The 20,040-nt window shown below is 46.9% G+C and overlaps 1 protein-coding gene across 2 annotated transcripts; it reads right to left on the reverse strand.

The window, feature by feature from the left end:
- Window positions 1-33: 33 nt before the first annotated feature.
- tnrc6ba (trinucleotide repeat containing adaptor 6Ba) lies at window positions 34-19,919 on the reverse strand. Of its 2 annotated transcripts, XM_015038747.1 has the most exons (22): window positions 19,829-19,919; window positions 18,044-18,130; window positions 17,622-17,643; window positions 16,816-17,241; window positions 13,017-15,521; window positions 12,290-12,454; window positions 11,382-11,578; window positions 11,211-11,282; window positions 10,497-10,688; window positions 10,235-10,354; window positions 10,016-10,141; window positions 8,342-8,482; window positions 7,443-7,550; window positions 6,795-6,990; window positions 5,590-5,757; window positions 4,290-4,436; window positions 4,069-4,212; window positions 3,015-3,107; window positions 2,675-2,881; window positions 2,310-2,377; window positions 2,085-2,224; window positions 34-1,742 (listed from the first exon to the last, which is right to left on the reverse strand). In XM_015038747.1, exons 2-22 carry the CDS (start codon window positions 18,098-18,100, stop codon window positions 1,274-1,276), a joined length of 5,763 nt encoding a protein of 1,920 aa, XP_014894233.1. In that variant the 5' UTR covers window positions 18,101-18,130; window positions 19,829-19,919; the 3' UTR covers window positions 34-1,273. The 2 variants fall into 2 exon arrangements, with proteins under 2 accessions (XP_014894233.1, XP_014894234.1); XM_015038748.1 differs by lacking the exon at window positions 10,235-10,354.
- Window positions 19,920-20,040: the final 121 nt, after the last annotated feature.

Below are 20,040 nucleotides of genomic sequence, written 5' to 3' on the forward strand. Positions count from 1 at the left end.
AAACCTTTTCCAATAATTAAACACACAAACAGCCAGACTTCAACTCAACCTTTATTATCTTGTTCTTTTCTGCTTTAAATTAACTTCCTCTCCTTTTTGTAACATATGAAATAAATGAAAACATCCTGAACAGGAGTGATAATAAAGACTGACTTAATTTAAATGGATACATAAACAAAAAAAAAGAGGAAAACAGAAAAACACAGTAAAACATAAACAGGTAATGTCTTTAACGTGTCTGTAAAACACTGTTCCAGCTCAGCTTGGTATGGTAGGACATGGCATCTTCACACAAATGCCATCAGTTTCCTGCTTTGTCTTCAAAACAAAACATTTCTCTTATTGCATTTGACAGGAAAACAAAAAACGCTGCTAAAAAATAAACAACCGACATCAGAGACGTATAGAGCCAGATCAGTTTTTTAACTTTTCAGGCAGACGGTCGAAAAAATCCGTTTACATCCAATCGCTTCCCTGACTGGTAGCGCGCACACACACACACACACACACACACACACACACACGCACACACACGCTGAAGCGGTTCTTATGAATCTCTCCTGGACATAAAAGAAAAACATTCATCATCATGTTGAGCCGCTGGACGCTCTTCATGCACTCAGGCAGGCAGGAGGGCAGCTTTACAGCGAGTCATGGTTGCATCAAAACAAAAAAACGACACAAAGATTCACCGATTTCTTTAAAACATAAAAAATATGATAAACAACCAACGTACACCGACAGAGATACGTTACTGTCAAATATATGAGCAGAGAGGGTGATGACGGGGTTCAGCCAAGGCCACAGCTGTCGCAACGTCTTACCTGTTGGAGTAAAAAACTAAACGAGGAAGAGGAGGAAGAGGAGGAGTCGATGAACCCAGAGGCTAATAGTGCAAGTTTGGCTAACGATGCGTGTGTTTTACCCTGGGTCCCTCTCTGATGGCGGCGCTCCGTACCGGCAGACTAACCTCCGCTGACGCGTGTCGCCGTGTGATTCAGTAGTGTGGCGCCGTTCCTAAGCTCCGCCTCCCTCTCCCCTCCGGAAACGGAAAACGAACGCGCCCCGGAGCGCCGGGCCGAACGCGGGCTCAGTCTGCGAGTCTGAGATCTGACCGTTTAATACAGATACAAAAACAAAGTGACGCACTAAAAACAGCGAGTTTACTGGTTGCCATGGCGACCCGGAGGGGCGGAGCCTGAGCGGTCTGGATGCTGATGGTGAGGTTCTGAGTTTAAGTGTTGCTGTCGTCTTCATGTCGGAGGTCGGCGGGTCAGATGGAGTCGGCGCCGCCGCCCAGCAGGTCACCCGGCAACAGGGAGGCGGGGCTCCCCATCTGGTGGCGGTCCTCCAGCGCCGGAGACGCCCAGAGGCCGCCGCCGGGGTACCCCCCCATCCCACCCCACAGCGCCGGCCGTGACGCCTCCGCCGCACCGCCGCCGTTGCTGCTCCACTGCGTGAAGATGCCGAGGCCGGTCGCCTGGGCGGCGCCGGCTGGGTCCGACGGGCCGCCGTCCAGACTCTGCCACCCTGAGCTGGAAGACGCGGCGGCGCTGGAAGGGGCGGAGCCTTCCACTCCCCCGGCCGCGGTGGCGGCTCCAGGCCGGTCGCCGGCGTTGCTGCCGGTCCCGGCGGCGGCTCCTTCGCTCCCTGCTCCTCCGGCCTGGGAATGTGCAATATAACGAGCGACCTCTTCCTCGCTGACGAACTCCGCCAAGATGGTGGTGTTACCCAGAACGCACCTGGGGCAAAACAAGATGGACGCCGTCACTGTTATCACTGAGAAAAGCTTTCAAAGGTAAAAACTAGCATAAAACTAGCATAAAACTAGCATGCTCTCTTCTCAATTGGTGCCCAATGATTTTGCAGCAAAGATTTGTCTCAGTTTAATAGATTTTTCCAAAGGTCAAAGGCCAACTACTCCCATCATGAAGAAAGAAAAAATATATATTTTTATTAATGTGAAAAGCTTCAACTGAGGAAACCAGCATGCTAACTCAACTGGTGTCAATCTTTTAGCTACTAAGCTTCACTGTAAGATAATCTGCACTCGGCTACGGTTTGGCGTTTCCTGTTTGCCTTACATGTGGAGCGCGCTCTGGGCCTTGGCCGCCTCCTGTTTGGAGCCGTAGCGGATCAGAGCGGTGCCCTGGGTCAGGCCGAGGTGAAAGGTCAGCAGGGGGCCGTGCTGCATGCAGATGGTTCTCAGGGTGGAGCCGTCGATCTGCGGGGACACAGCAGGCCAGACGGCGCTCAGCTGGCAGCCGGAGCTCACTTCCTGTTTACGGTAAGGTCGGCGGCGTGCGTACCTGCGGCGTGAGGTTACTGAGCACCAGCCAGCAGCTTTCCCGGCCGTTCCCGTCGCTCCAGGTCGAACCTGCAGACAAACTTCAGCTTATTCTGGAGCAGATGGTCACATTCATCATGTTAAAGTCAGTCAATGTTTTTACTTCACCCGTTTCAAATTCTTTTATTGCATTTTAGGCAATGAAATGTTTGTTTTCTTGTTGGAAATAAAATTATTTGCATCTTTTAAAGTATTTCTAATATTTTATGAAAAAGTTTGAGGTTAAAGAAAAATCTGTTGAATTATGTTTTATCTGGTGTATTATAGCTCCGTTAGCGTGGTTAGCTCCGTTAGCGTGGTTAGCTCCGTTAGCGTGGTTAGCTGTACCGGTGTTGGTGGCGCCGCTGCCCCAGCCCCTCCCAGCGAGCCGCGGCGCTCCTCCAGACCAGGGCGAGGACGACGGCGGCTTCTGGCCGGCGAGGCCGGGCGGAGGCCGGGCCAGCTGAGCCTGGATGCTGCTGCTGCGGCTGGCTTTCCAGGACTTGTGTCCAATGGGTTCTGGAGGCCAGCTGGTCTTATAGTCTGTGTACTTTGCTGCAGAAAGCAACACATACATACAAACATAAACAAACTCCACCAACTTTTTTAACTGTCATGGCCTTATTCTGCTGTGATGTGAGTAAAAACTGGAATTGAAATACAAAGGAAGGCAGTTCAGTTTATTTACCTGAGTTGTGTGCATTGTTAAGAAGGCTGTCTGAGGCACTATAGGGCCAGGCACCAGGTGAAGGCAGCAAGGTGTTCAGGGGGGGGGTGGAGTCTGCAACACAGGGCAAACAGTCTGACCTCAAGCTGACCCCAGCACAGTTCACCTGCTGCCCAACCAGCACTTTAACATCCAGTCATCAGTTAAATCCAGGAAACTCAGAAAATTATGTGGCTACAAAGGAATAAAACTTTAAATGTCAAAAAGTCACAAATATGCAAGAAAGGAGATTTTTCTGTGACTGAAGGCTTAAATTTATATTAAAACTAAGATCCTCTGACAGTTTAAAGACAAAAATTAGCATGAAAAAAGAAAAATAAGTCCAGACAAGTTTAGCATCGTCAAAGATCCACAAAGTTTCTGCAGGTTTCACAAACTCAGACCCAAAACCGTTAAGAATTAAATTTAGAAAAGAACAAATGTTACTGAGATTAAAGCTGCTGTTACTTTCTGACTTCAGCTGAACAAACAGGTTTCTGTCCAGTCAGCATAACTGATGCTACTGGACGATAAATCATGCCAGAGTTATCGCGATAAACAATAATATTGTTTTGAGACCATTTTCTAGTAATACAATGACAATAATGCAAGAAGGGAGATTTTTTTATTTAGTTATAAATAAAACTATTTCTAATGTTTTAAACTTTAAATTCTGATGGATGTTTAAAACCGGACCTGGAAGACATTTTAAAAATACAAAAAAAATAAAATGAATTATGAAGTCTTTAAATTATCGTTTAATAAAAGTTTTATTTGAGACAAAAACATCAAACTGAAATTTTATTCATCCAGTTTTTGATACAAAGAGAAAAAAATGATAAATCATGAAAATGATTGAATTATTTTAATTTATTAAGCTTTTAATTGATTGATTTATTTCCAGGAAGCGAACTTTCATATTTACGCTATTATCAATAAATAACGTGAAAATGGTCTCAACACATTATTATTATAATAGTAATTAATTCCAACTCATCGTTTCCTGCATCGTGACCTCTGACCCCGCAGTCCGTACCGGTATTGTCTTGCAGCAGCTGGTGCTCCGAGTCGTTGAGGCCGGGTGAGACCGCGTTTCCCATCATGCTCCCCGGCGTCATGTACGGGTCGGACTCCGGGTCGACGCGGTCGATTCCCTTCCACGGCACGCCGGGCTGGAACTCTGCAGCGGGAACAAACATGGCCGTCAGTGACGCCAGCGGCCCTCCTCCGGCACCGCTTCCCGGCGGGTGCACCAACCGGGCGGCCAGCTGGGGGCGCTGCTGGGCTTGGCGGCCATCTTGTTGCCTGGGGTGCGATGCCAGCCGTCGCTCGCTCCGTCTCCAACCAGCAAGTCAAACTGGGAGTAATGGGAGGCGCCTGGCATCTTGATGGGGGTGATTGGGCCTGACAGGAAGCAGACGAATGTGACCCACAGCCAGAAAGTAACGAGTTACTTAGTTACTTATTGGAAAAAAATACTTTTAGGATTATTTCTGTGTCCAAACTGAAGAAAAATGCAAAGATATTTTATTTTTATATTCTGACCAACAAACATTTTTTATGAAATCTGTAAATCATTAAAGGTCCGAGACACAAAAATCACTTCAAACTGTTGCCTTATTTAAAGAAAAATAAAACTGTGCATCATTTTTGGGATGTTAATCGTTTTCTGTTTTATTGGCCAAATTTTTCATCATTACTGACTTGCAGTTTGCGGCCGAACCAAAGTATTTTGAAGGGCCATGAATGGCCCCCGACCCACACTTTGGACACCTGTGTCGTACATTTTACTTTTGATTTCAATTATTTTCATTTTGGTCTTTAAAATTTTTCAAATAACTTTATATTCTGGTGAGATCATGTAATTTTGTTTAGTTGCTAATTTTAATCTCTGGTTTTTGAAGATTTAATTTGTGGAAAATCTGGATTTTTAAACTGTTTTTCCACCAATGAGCTCCTGGGTTCAGAGTGATGTCATCGCCCCACGGCAGCCATCTTGTTTGACAAACGTTATTTACATCTATTTATTTGGACTTTAGTTCAGGTTCACCTCATGATGAAATGAGAGTCAGACTAAGATTAATGTTTATTTTATCAGAATAAAGTCATGATGCTACAAGAGTTCAGCTGCAGTAAAATCAGGATAAAGTTAATATTTGGAGAACAAAGAAAAATATTTTTAAAACTATTTAAGCTTTTCCTCATTAAAAACGAACATTTATTTAGCAGTAAATTAATCTTTATTTTTCTAATATCATGAGTACATTATTATAATAAAACAAATTCTTCAGTTTGACCCTGAAAACACATTTTATGACTCAGAGTGAAGATTGAAATAAAAATCACTTTTTGAAAATATTTTCTGTCATTTGTGATTTTTTTTATGAAATAAGGCCAAAAGAAAAAAACAACAAGTTAATTATGAATGTATGACAAAAGTTGGAAATGGGCAGAACTAACTGAGTGTGTAAAAGCAGGAGGTGCCTCCATGACGGATCGTTTTCCCAGTGTCTCTGCAGAACCTCAGACCCACCGGGTCAAAACGTCGGCCTCTCACCGTTTTTGTGGAAAGCGTTTTCCGGTGAGGACGCGTCGGGGGAGCAGCTGCCCTCCATCATCCATTTGAAGCGGGACTGAGGCGCCGCCGGGTCCTTCATGGCGCCAGCGCCGCCCACCATGGAGCCGCCCAGGTCCAGACCCGGCAGGTTCACAGCAGAACCGAAGCCTGAACACACACACACACACACACACACAACCATTAGCAAACAGGATAGTACTGATCGGTAATTAATCACATTTTGGTTTCTGATCGATTTAAACTTTCTGCAGCTGAGGAGTCGATGCGCCCAGGGCGGCCATCTTGTTTGTTTACAGTCCGTTTGTCCGCTGAATTCAGGTCGAATCTACGGCCGAGTGTTCGGCTCCAGGTCAGATGTTTTATCCATTTGTTTTTATTTATGATAATAAAATCATAATACTGCAAGAATAACGTCAGAATTTTATGAGAACCCCAAGATAAAAAAGTAAATAAATAATGTTAAGCAAACTTTGGTAAAAACTTTAGAGATAAAACTTTATAGAAATACCAGGCCAGTCGCACAAATCAATAAATCACATGATAATTTAAAACGGACTCAATTTAATTTTTCTCTTTCTACCAAAAACTGGATGATAAAAGTTTTCAGTCTGGAGTTTTGGTCTGAACAAGCTCTTATTCTGAAGGACCATTTTGTTTCCAGAAACTCCATAATTCAATTTATGTTTTATTTATTTAGGATATTTAAAATGTCTTCTAGCTCCAAAGTTCCACCAATAATTTAAAGTTATTGCTGTGTTCTTGCATCTTTATGTCATTGTTATCTTTATGTTACTGGATAATTGTCTCAAAACAACAATATTATCGTTTATCGCAATAATTCTGGGATGATTTATCGTTATGACTGGCCTAAAAAATCCTTCACCTTTTAACCATCAGCATCAAATTATTGTCAGTAGCAGAACTTTGAAACTCAAAGTACAAACAAACAGAAGCTGTAAACAAACAAGATGGCCGCCCTGGGCGCATTGACTTCTGAACTACAGAAAATTAAATCATCACAAACCAGGAATGTGATCAATCGATCAATCGATCAATTGATCAAACGACAGAAGAATGAAATGATGAACTGAACAAAACTCTTGTAACTAAAATGTTTTTTCAGGTCAAATTTTGTTTCTTTCTGCCGTTTCTAACTTTACTCCAGCAGTTGGCGGCTCACTGACCCGAGTACGGTCCGAAGGGTTTCTGCTGCAGGTCCGCCACGGACCCGGCCAGGCCCGGATGGGGCAGCGCTTCGGCGCCGGGGAGTTTGGGACCCGACACGCCGTGGTGGGAGGGGGAGAACTTGGAGCCGGACCCCAGGCCGCCGATCTGCTGGTGCTGCCTCTGCTGCTGCAGGACGGTCATGATGCGGGCCAGCTGGGGAGGCGAGGAGGAGGAGGTGATGAAGAGTAATTGAAGGGAAAAACTGGACTGGCTCGTTATTAGAAACATTCATTCTCCTTTGCAGAGCTCCTCATGTCATTCAGATTTAACCCTGAGCATCAGTTTCATCACCTATTCCAAGCTAGATTTAGGTCTGGACTTTGACTAGACCGTTCTAAAGTCAGTCCCTCCAGGATTTTATGATTGTTTTTGTGATTTGTGGTGTTACTTTAGAAAATATTCCAGGAATTGTTATATTTCTTGCATAAATACAGAAGGAAATAACGGCTGCTGTTCTGATGACTGACCTGCCCAATGCAAAATGTTTACATGTTTGTGCAGCTTCATTATTGCTCTGTTCCTTCACTAACTGGCCTTTTCCTGAGTGTATATCCCAGCAAACGGCTGCTAGTGGCGTTTGGAGCAGCGGCCAGGTGTGGCGGTACCTGCTGAGGGTCGGGCTGCTGACGAACGTTTGGTGAGAACTTCCTCTGGTTCTGCAGCATCGGCTGCGGCGGCGGCTGCTGCTGCTGCTGCAGTAAGAGCTGACAAGCCTGAACACAAACAGAACAAACGTTCAGATCTACTGTCAACATTTATTAAAGAGAAACCAGGTTCTGAAATCAGCAAATCTTTCAACTTGTTCTGATTCTTAAAGGGCCAGTATCATGTTTTGTTTTCCAGGCACATGGAGCCATTTTGTAGCATAATGAAGTAATTATTACTTTCAGCTGAACAGAAGATAACTTCCTGATCAACACCTTGAAATTGGGCCTCTGTCTCTTTAAAAGCTCCTGCTCCTCCTGAAGCTCCGCCTCCAGGAAGTCGTCCCAACATGGCTCCTTTTTAACCCTTTCATGTTTTTACCAGTGTTGCTCTGAGCAGCAGCTCCTGTAATGAGCTGTTTGCTAATTGCTGCTGGCTAGTCTGAAGGAGCCTAGTGGGGAGGATTCCTTTAACAGTTTTAACTGCAGCTGAATCGGCCGCCCATAACAACTCATCCCTCTGGACAATAAATAAGTTATTGCGTTAAACAATAATGTGGTTGTTTGAGACCATATTCCAGGAATATAAAGGTAATAATGCAAAAAAACATGATCAAAGATCAATAAAGTTTAAATTCTAATGAACATTTAAATATACAAATAAAACAGAAATGAATAAAATGAATTACGAAATGTCTGAGACCAAAACACCAGACTGAAACTTTCATCATCCAGTTTCTGATGGAGAGAAAAAACAGATCATATAAATGGAAATGATGGATTCTGCTTTAACTTGTCATGTGATTAACTGATTTGCTGTTTGAGGTTTGTTTATTCCAGGACTGCGGCGCGGTGCTCACCAGCTGCAGCTGGATCTGAGGCGGGTAGATGCTGAGCATGGCGATGTGCTGCGGGGACAGCTGTGGGGGGAACACGCCTCCCCCGACGGCCCCCACCGCCCCGCTGGGAGGCGGCATCGGCTTCAGCATGGAGCCCGGCACCTGCAGAACCACAGGCAAGTCAGCCTGACGATCCATGAACAAACCCACTGAACCTGCTGCATCTGATCAGAACTTCTTCAAATTAAATACCATTTAATATCTTTCCAAACTGACCAGGATTTTGGAATATTTTGCATTTAAAATCACTGATTTGTGGAGCCGACTTAGAAATATTTGCAAATAAAGTTGGAAATTTGTGCTTAAGAGGTAAATGTGACTTTTTGTTTGGTAACTTACTAAGTTGACATGAAGTAAATCTGAGGCATCAGAAGAAAGAAGTGCTGCAGTGCGGCGTTAGCATCACTTAATGTTTTTGACCATTTTGGTGGAAAATTTGCAATAAATTCGTGATTATGCATTAGTGTGAAACTGACTGATGTAGTTTAGCAGAATGCAGATAAAAAACTGTTTAGTGTGACTCAGTAATATTTAAACCACAGAACTGTTTTACTGAAGGCTAAATAAAAAGCTGCGGCTGTCCGGATTCGGCCCGCGGACCGCGAGTTTGACACCTGAGGCTTAGATGAAAACAAATCGGCAGGAAGTCAGGATTCGTTCCTAACGGTGCAGACTGCAGGTTTAACCCCTCGCTGTGCTGCGTGTACGGTCATGTGACCCAGACTAGCAACGCGCTGCGCAGCGGGACCCGCAGATCAACCGTCACCGGAGAAACTCTGCTCACGTTGAACCCCAGAGAATCAAGACGTGACTGAAACGTCGCTGCGCTGAGCTGCAGAACGGTGAGATTAATGAGGAGAACAGGATTAAACGCGGATTAAAAAGCAGAAAAACATGAGAATCCTAAAACCTACAGGAACTAAAATAAAAAGAAAACAAGATGCATAAAAACACAAATCAGGTTCAAAGTACAAAAACTTGAGTTGATGTCAAATCAGCAGAAAGACACTTCTAATGTATAAAACATGTAAAAAATAGACGCATTTCAGCTGCACATTTAGGTAAAATCTGCAATAATCACGCCAGTCTGACTGAAATTAATAAGAAAGTGTGTTTAAGTCAGTCAGTCTTTAACTGAACCTTTTCAATATTTACAGAGACGAACATGTACTGAAAATCATTTTAACACTGCGCCAATATTTACTGGAATAAATGAATAAATTCAGGAGCGTCCGCTCACAACCAGGAAGATCTGAAACTCGTCTCAAAAACTCCATTTTGAGTTTTGCGTCTTTTTTAACGAGATGTTTTACGTCTTAAACGAGAAAGTCTTGTAAAAACTTTCACTGCATCTCATTTTCACCAACACTTTTCATACGATGGAAAAGTCACAGCAAGAATTTAGCGAAACATTTTCTCTCCTTATGAAAAGAAAACTTTTGGATTTTGCACGTTGCTATAGAAACAAAAAAAAACTCCAAAATGCTAAGCTTGCAGATTATGATCAATCATTTTTCATTTTCAATCAATAAAATGCGAAACTTTCAAAGATGTGGTGATGTGCTTGGTGTGGATGATCACCACCGCTCAGGTGACGCTCCTACCAGGGAAACAGGAAGTTGGGACGGTTGTTACCTGGGCAGACAGGAACTGATGAGGCACTTGTGCTCGCATCCCTGGGGACTGGTTTATGGGCGGGACACCGGGCTGATGCCGTGACTGGGACATCCCTCCGGTCCCGCCAAAGATACTGTGGCCGCCCTGCAGTCAGAAAACGCAGCGTTTAGCGGCTAACAGCGGCGCGCAGGCGGGCCGAGGAGAAGGTTTGGGCGCCACCGGAGGACAGGGTCTTACTTGTCTAAAGGGGACAGAGTGGCTGAAGAGGGAATGGGGCTTGAAGGCGGTGGGAGGCGAGTTCAGAGAGCGAGGCGCCTCGTCTCCAAGGCAACCATCCTGATTGGCCAAATGTGAGGTCTGTCAGAGCGACAGCCACAGGCCGACCAATCAGAGCCGCAGAGAGGGGGAAGGCAGACGGAGAGAAACGACCAGGCAGGGAGAAAAGCAGAGTCACCAGAGGGAAGGCGGTTCGGACGCAGCGACGGGCGAGAGGCCGTACCTTATCGTAGTAAGACGCTGCGTCCGCCGGCGCCGGCTCTTTGGACCCGGGACGGTACAGCATTCCTCCACTCGGCCCTCTTCCTCCTTTCCTCATCTCTCCGTTGTAGTCGTTCATCGCCATCCCCCTCTTCTCCGCCTCCAGCTTCTTCTCGGGCGGCAGGTCCATGTTCGGCCCGCCGGGCTCGTCGCTCTGTCGACAGATCGGACCGCGGTCAGACAGGAAACCTCAGCTGCGGAAACAACTAACAAATACAAACTTTGACGCGTTTATTGGGACTTTAAGCAACAGGTTGGATAAAAATCTGAGAAGTGCGGCATGCATTTCTCCCAGAGCTCTGATCAGTCAGTCATCTGAACGTGGCGACTCTGGAGGAGCTGCAGAGTCACCATGACGATGACTGCTGCATTCAAGGCGCCTGGGAAATGGGAACTCTGAGCTGGGAATTTAAAACGTCTCCAGTTCCAGTGTTAAATGTCTGAGTTTAGACAAATCCACATTAAAAGTTGGTTTTACAGTGCATTGATTCAGAGAGGGGATAAAACAAATGCAAGCCACACTTTGAAGATATTTTATAATAAAATCTCTAAGGCCATTCAGCTCCGTGGTTTTGTCCTGGAACATTAAGGTTTGGAGTTCTGCTTGTGACGAAGGTCCGTCGGTATGGAAACTTTTGCTCTTCGCTGTGATTGGGTCATTAGTTTTCAGCCGTACCAGAATCCCCATGTTGGAAAACTGCCTGTTGATGGAACTCATCCAGGAATCTCCTGCAGCCTTCAGCTGAGCCTGAAGAAACCAGAGCAGAGCTTCAGCAGAGGAAACACGGAGAACTGAAAACAGGCTGCCTGCGATGCGACCTCTGACCCCACTGAGGTATCAACTCGCCTTGCTGCCGGTCTTCTTGCCCGGGTTGCCTTGCCCCCAGCCTCCGTTGCTGCCCTGGCCCCAGGAGGAGCCGCTGCCCTGGGAGCCGGCGCTGTTCCACATGCCTCCTCCGTCCTCCTCGTCCTCCCAGCTGGAGTGGCGCGACGCCGCCACCGAACTCTCCTTCTCCCCCCAGCCGTCTTGCATAGACTTCGAACCTTTAGATGAGAGTCAGAAAGTTAACCAACAGTTGATCAGAGTCGACATGGAGGAGCTGCCTCCATGTCGACTCCTGAAGCCTCAACCTGCCTGAGACGGTGAACAAACAGGTTCACCGTTTTCACATGCGCCTTTAAAAACCTGGACCAGGCTGGAAATACTGAGGTAAAACCGGCTGAAACTCTGAGCAGCCAAAACGACGAACAGCAGAAATGATGACATTTCATTTGGTCTTTGCACATCAAATATAAATATCCCTTTTTATGAAAACTATTCACCATGGATGTGTTTCCAATCTGCATTGCTACATATTAAGACAACAATATATTTTATTTTAAATTCAGAAACAAAAAACAAACACTGGATTTTTTAGCCATTTTGTTTTGAAGCAGAAAAACCGAAGAATGACCCAGATTTTATTTTGGATATTTAAAACGTCTCCCCAACGCAGTTAAAGCTCATTGGTTTGAGACAAATGGTCAACATGGTCTGGAGCAAAACAACATTATTATTATTTATTGGAATAATTACTGGGACAATTTATCGCCCAGTAACAGGCACAGCTGTAGTGCACTAACAACATGCTGGCTAGTGCTAAAACAGCAAGTTAGTAACCATGGCAACCAGCTCTTTATGCAGTCAATCCCTCTAAATGCACAGAACAGATTCAGCTCCAAACATGATGAATAAATGAAAAGGATTTTTCTCACCAGATCTGATGGAGTTTGACGGAGCGTTTCCCCAGCCTGCCGGCTTCCCCCCGGCGTCGTCGGCTTCCCCCCAGCCAGTGGGAGCGTCGCTGGGTTTCCCCCAGGCTGCCGTACCGTTGTCCACCGCCGGAGCAGCTGGAGACGCGCCGCCCCAGCCCGAAGGTTCTGCAGACAGACACAGACGTTCCTGGATTTACACCAATATGTCCACACTCAGCGACTCTGAGACTTCAGCCAATCTAAGCTGCACATCTGCTAAAGCTACTGATCATTATTAGCCACTTCCAACCAAAACTTATGCACATTTAGAGCAAACTTTTAAAACGTTGCATGGTGCAAAACATGCATGTTTCCATCTACCAGCTGGAGCGAACCAAACATGTTGACGCTACGCGTGCTGTGATGGGTAGCATGTCGTTAATGCGAGGCTAGTTAGCATAGCCACTGATGATGGCTGTGAAACGGTTTTCCTGTATTGTTCGTTTCTCTGCTATTAGCACATTTAGCAGCGAGTACATGCGGTTGATTGACAGCGGTACGTCCCTCCTCCCGGCTCTGACTGGCTGTTTCTGGTTGTTAGCGGCTCATGTTGTCAGACAGCCAGATCAGATCAGGGAGATCGATCAGTTCTCGGATCATCAGCTCCAAACATGGCGACAGATTAACAGACATGTAAAAAAGGTTCTTTAAAAGTTTCTGCAGCTCTAACTGGATCATGTTCTGGTACCTGTGAGCGCCGCGGTCGGCCTGTTGGGCTTCTGCTGGACCGGCGGTCCCGGCTGCTGGTTCTGACCCGGCCCGTGCGGCTGCTGGCTAGCAGTGCCGCTGTTCTTGTCCCACAGGTTAACCGGCTTGTAGTTGTAATGGGTCGGGTCTCCCCACGCCGACGTCCCGTCGTCGATCTCGCTCTTCCTGCTTATGGACTGCGGGGATGGCTCTTCCCAGCCGCTCGGTTCTGGTCCACTCCCGCCTCCGGCAGGGATTGGTCCGGAGTTCCAGCCTGAGCTTTGGTTCTGCGCCTGAGCGGCCATCTTCCTCCCGCCGCCGCCACCTTGCATGGCCCCTTGGTCCAGCTGCGGGTTCTGATTGCGGGGCTGTGATTGTTGCGGTTGCGCCGGCGGGCCTGGCATGGAGCCCGGCTGGCTGTTTGGCATCTGGTGCATTTTATTTCCTCCACTCCAACCCTGGTGGGGTTTGGGCGCCATGCCTCCAACGCCATCCACCCCGCCGCCTCCTCCGCTCCCTCCCCCTGTGCCTCCTGCCCCCCAGCTCCTCCGGGGGGCGCTGCTGTCCCAGTTCCCCCAACCACCTCCACCTGAATCCCCCCCTGAGTGCGCGCCGCTCCTCCTCTCATCATCCCAACCCCCACCCGATTTGGATTCTTGCTCCAACCAATTCTTACCCGATCCAACCTTGGGTTTTGATCCCCAGCCGCTGCCTTCGTCGTTCCCCCCTACGTCCTTCCAGCCCTCCGTCCCTTTCTCCTGCTGACCGACTTCCCCCCATCCTCCGCCCTTTTCTGCCCGACTGTTGCCCCTCCAGTCTTCGCCGCCCCAGTCCTTGGCTTCATGATTATCCCCTCCCCCCCAACCCGCCGCCTTGCCCTGGGTCAGCCCGGACCCCACGCCGGGTGCCACCGATCCAGACTGCGACATGTTCCTCATGTTGGTGCATGCGGTTGGGGGGCCTCTGCCGGACAGAGACGCCCCACTGCTGCTGCTGTTGCTGCTGCTCTCCCAGCCTTCCCCTGATGAACCGGTGGAGGGAGCCAACGAGGGACTGACCCCCGGACCCGACGAGTCGGTGCTGAGGGTTCTGGGTCCGCCCAGAGCGACGGGGTGTTTTGATGAAGCTTTGCTTTGTTCCTCGACGTCCCAGGCCGTGTTTTGGCGGATCTGCGTCTGGCCCCAGCCGGAGTTGGACAGGACCCGCGGGTCCAGGTCGGACCGGCTGAGCAGGTTCTGTAAGGCAGCTTCTGCGTTGGGCGCCTGTCGACGAATGCGGTTGCCGTTGGGCCCGCTTCCACTTCGGGAGTTTCCGCCGCTGGATGAAGAACCCCCGTGTCCTCCTGGCCCCCCGGCGCCGTCGCCCCATTCCCCAACTTCCCCGTCTCCTTTCTGATTGTCCCAGGCTCTGCTAGCAGCGGGGACGGTGGATGAGGACGCAGTGGGGGGGTTCCCTGCAGTGCTGCCGCTGCTGCTGCTGCTGTTGCTGCTGCAGTTTCCCATTTCTTCAGCTGCAGGTTTCGACCCGCCACCCCAGTCGCTACTGGAAACCCCTCGATCCGCTCCCACTGGTAACCCCCATCCTCCCTGAGATGCCCCGGAGGTTTGACCCCCATTTTCAGCACTAGGGTACCCCCAACCCAAAGTCCCTTTATCCCCTTCTGCTGCCCCTCCCTCCCATCCGTCAGTCCTTGAGGCACCCGTTTTGGAGTAAGCTGCAGGGTAAGGTTGGCCTCTCCAGGAGGGGGCATGGCTCGGGTCTCCTGCACCTACCCTGGCCCCCCCAACACCATGGTCCATTCCTCCCCCAATCCCTTCCCCCCCTGAAATATTTGGTCCCGCTGATTCACCGTCCCACTTCCCCCCTCCAACGTCTCTGTCTCTGGATTGCATTTGGTGAAGTTGGTGCTGATGGGCGCTTGACTGATTCACAGATATAGATGGGTGGCCCCCCAGGCCCCCGGCTGCCCCGCCCCCCAGCCCCATGGAGGCGGCGTTGTTGGCAGCGGCGGGGCCGTCCTGCTGCACCAGAGCAGGCCAGGCTGAAGGGTTGGCATTTGGACTGAAGTTGGCACCTGGAATTCCACTGCTACCATCCAGGGGGCCACTGGCGTCGTGGCTCCCGGGCACAGCAGGGGCTTTGGAAACAGAGGAGGGCTGTTGCAGCAGAGGCCCAGCTGCACCTCCTCCAAGATGACCCTGGGGGGCAGTTGACCCCCACGCCGCACTGTTAGGCAACTGCATACATTCATTGGGCAAAGAGAACGAGGAAGTGGGTGAGGGTTGGCCGCCAGAGGCACTGATGCTCGTCACAGGCGTGCCGCCGTTTCCTCCATCGCTGCCAGCAATACTAGGCCACTCCTCCAGGTCGTTGCCGTCAACGATGACCTTCTCCTTGCCCTGAGAGGGGACCTGGCTGCCTGAGCTTGCCCCCCACATGGAATTTGCATAATTATTAGTAGAAGCAGCAACTGATGGTGAGGTGAGAGCCAATGAAGATGCAGAATCTGTAAAAAGGGATAAGGAAGTCGGCAAGAGTCAAACAGGCCAGTCTGATTAGACATTTAATTACAGGCTAGAGTCTAATGGTGTTCTCCTCCTTCAGTCCGGTCGACCCGGTTCTACTGGAACCAGAACTCCATCATCTGCTCCACCTCCAGCTGCTCTGAGTCAAACCAACCTGTTCCCCTCCTGGCCTGTGGGGGCGCTGCACCAAGAACCACTGAAGGAAACCACACAAAAATTGGTTGGAGGATTTCTCTTTAGTCTTTGGTGGATGGCATTCTGGGTAAATCCAACCAAAGCTAACGTGCTAGCCTAGCGCTAGCAGCAGAAATGGCTCCTGGTCTTTAGCCTAAAGAGAAATCCTCCAACACTAAAATCTGACGCCTCCATCTTGTTTCCACCTGGTGAAGAAGGAAGTTGCTCTCAGTGTCTTCAGAGGTTGTTGTGTCCTTTCCTCCGGTGGTTCTTGGTGCAGCGCCCCCACAGGCCAGGAGGGGAACAGGTTGGTTTGACTCAGAGCAGCTGGAGGTGGAGCGGATGTTCTGGTTCCAGTAGAACCGGGTCGACCGGACCATCGGGGGGAAAACAGACTTATACTAAAAATGTTTGCATTACTCATTCCCTTCAGAGTTTTGTAATTCCACAACTGTGGAAATTTTTTACAAAAAAAACAAAAAAACAAAGTGGCAGTATTTATTTTTTCTACTGCCTCAGCTTTATCTGATGTCTAATTATATTGGCAATATAACAATAATCGAGTTATTTAAATCTTTAAAGAATAATTTTTTTATCTGCATGTTTTTTCTTCTACATGTAAATTTTGGTAACACTTTATTTGAAGGGGGTGAATAAGACTGTCATGACACCGTAATAAACATGTCATAACACCTGTCAGGAACATGAATAAGCCTTCATGAATATTTATGATTGTTGTCATAAAGCGTCATTCGGTAAATTATGACACTTTTAATACAAAGTTGACATTAACCAAGAAATCATTGCTGTTCAAACTTTACCTTTAATAACATAAAGTTACCTAATTTTTAAAGTGCAATCAGTAAAACTTTTATAACAAATTTATACCAGAACAAATTCATGTTCCTGACAGGTGTTATGACATGTTTATGACAGTGTCATGACAGTCTTATTCACCCCCTTCAAATAAAGTGTTACCAAATTTTGTTAGCAGTTTAACGAGAAAAAAAAAATCGCAAATTCTTTGGAAATGTTTCTGAAGTAGCAGCATAAAATCTGCTCCGTCACAACCTGCAGCGTAAAGGAACATGGCCGCCTTACCTGAAGCAGCAGCCATGTTTGTGTTCGGGCCATCGCCCCCCCCTCCCAGCAGCATGGAGGACAGCGGCGGCTGCCCCCTCTTCAGTAGCACTTTATGGTCCTGCTGGCAGCGAAATCGCGGCGGCACTTCTCTCGGCATGTAGCGCGATGGCTGCTGATTCGCCTGGGCTGCGCCGCCGCCCGCGCCGCCGTTCCCAGTGGCGCCGGGGCCGGCGGCGGAGGAAGAGCCGGTGTTGGAGGCGGGCTGTCCGTTGGCCACGGCCAGGCGCTTGGCATTGTTGCCGCCCGGAGCCGGGGGGGCAGCGCTGCCGGGGCCCGAGGTGGCCGGGGACGGAGCGGCAGTGGGGGCGGGCACAGGGCTGGGGGAGGCGGAGCTGCTCTGGGCGGCGGGAGACTGGGCAGCAGCCGGCTTGGTCACGTCTGTCACTGCAGCGAAAGAGAAAATACCAAGAAACTGATTGGATGACAGCAGCAGACCGAGGAGAAGCAAACGAGTGAAAAACTAAAGCAAAAATCAAAGGCGCATGTTAAACACCTTTTTAAAAATTAATCTCTTTTGTAATTAGGCCAAACATTTAAAAATTATAAGATGCCAGTTATTTAATTAGGATTAGTAAGAAATAATTAACATTTGCAGAAAAATCTAATAAAAACTAACTTGTTTCTCACAAATGTTAACATTTTGTTGAAGCAAAAAAGTTTCTTCTGTTAATGTAAAGACAATAGAAGAGATTTAATCACAAACATTAAAACTAGTCCAACAGATGGAAACAGCAGTTAAATAAAAAACATTACATTCAGCTTACCTTTGTTTTTTTGCTCTGCAACCTGAAATGAAGAAAATGTTTCTAAATTAATCTTTTCATTCTTTTCATGAAATACAATTTGCAGTATTGAAGCTTTTCAATACATTTTCACATCACAGTTAATAATCAAGTAGAGATCTTGAATTAATCAAACATAATTAATCACCATGAAGTACAGTTTTAGCTCAGTTAAATAAAATAAAAATTCACTACAGGTTAAGGATCAGCTGGACAATTTCTCCTCAATCAGAAGATAAAAAACAACGACCACAGTATCCAGAGAAATCAAGGCAAATTAAGGAATATTTAAGTGATTTATTAGTTATTTCCTGTGATTCTGATTTTGAACTCATAATTTTGTGCAATTAATTTCTTTGAGAATCTGAATCACTCGACTCGTTGCAGATTGCAGGTCGACTTGCCTTCTGAGAGGCTTCCCTTTTCCGTTTGTCTTCCTTTTTCCTTTTCTTGTCTTCCATGAACTGCTGCTCCCGACCAGATTCTCCCCTCTACAAAAAACAAAAACAAACTGTGACTTATTAAAAAAAAGAAATTTCAAATGTTAAAGGTTATATCAGGGTTTGGAAACTAAGAGTAGCTTAATAAGGTTTAGTAAGTTCAGTTAGCGTAAAGGAGCTAACTGAACTTACAGTGAGTTAGCATGACTGTAAAGCAGCAGACTGCAGGCTAGCCAAACAGATTCTGACCAACCAGCTTATTATGTTTCCACTGCAACTCAATCAACAACAAAACTGCAAGAAACCATAATATCACAGTGAAGTACATCATTTTATTAAGTCTTTAATCTCCCCATACATCTGAAAAAAACTCAATGTATCCATGAAGCAGCAGCTTTAGCTCACAGTGACTCAACAGACGCAACTAAGGTAGAATATAACAATTTACTTTTTAAATGTTTTAAGCATTAAACAAGCTGCTTGGTAATTATTAACGAATTAAATAGTTGCCTTTAAAGAACCACTGAATGTGATGCAAAGTAACTGGAAAAATAAATGTTTTATTATCAGCAGTGCAGATAATTGCAGCTTTTTATACAAATAAAAGTATTTCAGCAGAACATTTTGTTTTAAATCTAAACACAGTAAACCAGTGAGATGTATCAGGGTTGAGGAGTAGAGAATCTCATACTGAAATAAAAAGCATATTTAATAAAAACAGCAGGATCTGGTCTGTTTGAAACTGGCAGGAAAACCAAATCATTTGCATAAATCTGTTCATATCCTGCAGCCTTAGAAAAACAAACATCCATCTAGATCTGTAAAGACGAATAAAACCTTGTTTGAAAAGTATTTAGAACATAGAAATGTGTGGAGGCAGATGCAGTTCATGAAATGAGCATTTCTACAGAAATAAACTTAATGAAAATGTGAGCTGAAGCAGCAGTTAAATGCCAAAACTTATAATCAAAGGAGACGTCTGAGATCATAAGGACAGCCTGAACATACAGTCAGAGATAAACAGAAAGGTTCTGTGAACAGCTGGGCCGGGCCTGGGTGTTAGTTTCGTTTTTGATTTTTCCAACCCTCAGGATTCCTGAGCTCAACCTGGCATCTGACTGAAGCATTTCTGACCTCAGGCCTTAAGATTCACCCAGATGTTGATGTTCCCATCAGTCAGACCCCCAGTGACCCCCAGGTGACCCCCCAGGTGACAGGTGTAGCTCAAATCCAGCAGCAAACGTTCATGCAACATTTATTCTTCTAATCCTTCAGCTTGCAGACCAGCTAACGTCAAAGTTAGCAGGTCCCCTTCCAGAATGAGTGGAAAGGGACTTAAGGGGAAAATGCAACAAAAGGCTTTAATAATAAATTCACTGAGCACAGACAGAACCAGGAACCCAAATTATCTGGTGGCTGAGTATCAAACTCGATTCTTATTAGCCCGCTAATGCTAACACCAAGGAGTGGTTTCATTCTTCGGTCAAATATATGCGCCCAGTAAGGTGTTAACCAGACAACCCAGTGTTAGGTTCGGTTAACTGGTACCAGCAAACACAGAAGGCCGAACCCCTAGATCTGCTATAACGCTCCGCTACACCTAAGCTAGGTTCCTGACAGCGGCTACAAGCCGCAGCTAAAGGCGCTAGCAAGGCTACAAGCGCCGCATTTCTCTGACAGCTACGGTATTTTTGCATGCACACCATTTCTAACCCAAATCAGGAGTTATCAGCAGCACCAGCGACTCACCTCAGGAATCACATATGAAGGTTGGCTAGCCTGCTAGCTAGCTTAGCTAAAGTGCTTCAGTGCGAGCTTTCTCTTTTTCAGGCATTCGTCGAGGCTACAAGGACTTGGACGCCTGAGCGGAGAGTCAAGTAGGTGGAAAATGATGAAAACACCAAGAAATAATACGCTACCGGTTTGCAAATAAGTACTAATGTTCCAAGTCTAAACGCTAA

This window comes from Poecilia latipinna, unplaced genomic scaffold (genome assembly GCF_001443285.1).
Source record: "Poecilia latipinna isolate Pla-1442-1.1 unplaced genomic scaffold, P_latipinna-1.0 Scaffold451, whole genome shotgun sequence".
Taxonomy (NCBI): domain Eukaryota; kingdom Metazoa; phylum Chordata; class Actinopteri; order Cyprinodontiformes; family Poeciliidae; genus Poecilia; species Poecilia latipinna.

Bases quoted from the DNA above. Each gene is read 5' to 3' on its own strand.
- tnrc6ba (XM_015038747.1), bottom strand. From the start codon at position 18,100: ATGGAAGACAAGAAAAGGAAAAAGGAAGACAAACGGAAAAGGGAAGCC. The intron at 11,283-11,381 runs GCGAGTTGATAC...TGGTTTCTTCAG, and splicing joins GCAAGAAGACCGGCAGCAAG to GCTCAGCTGAAGGCTGCAGG. The intron at 2,378-2,674 runs GTACAGCTAACC...GTTTGTCTGCAG, and splicing joins CAGCGGCGCCACCAACACCG to GTTCGACCTGGAGCGACGGG.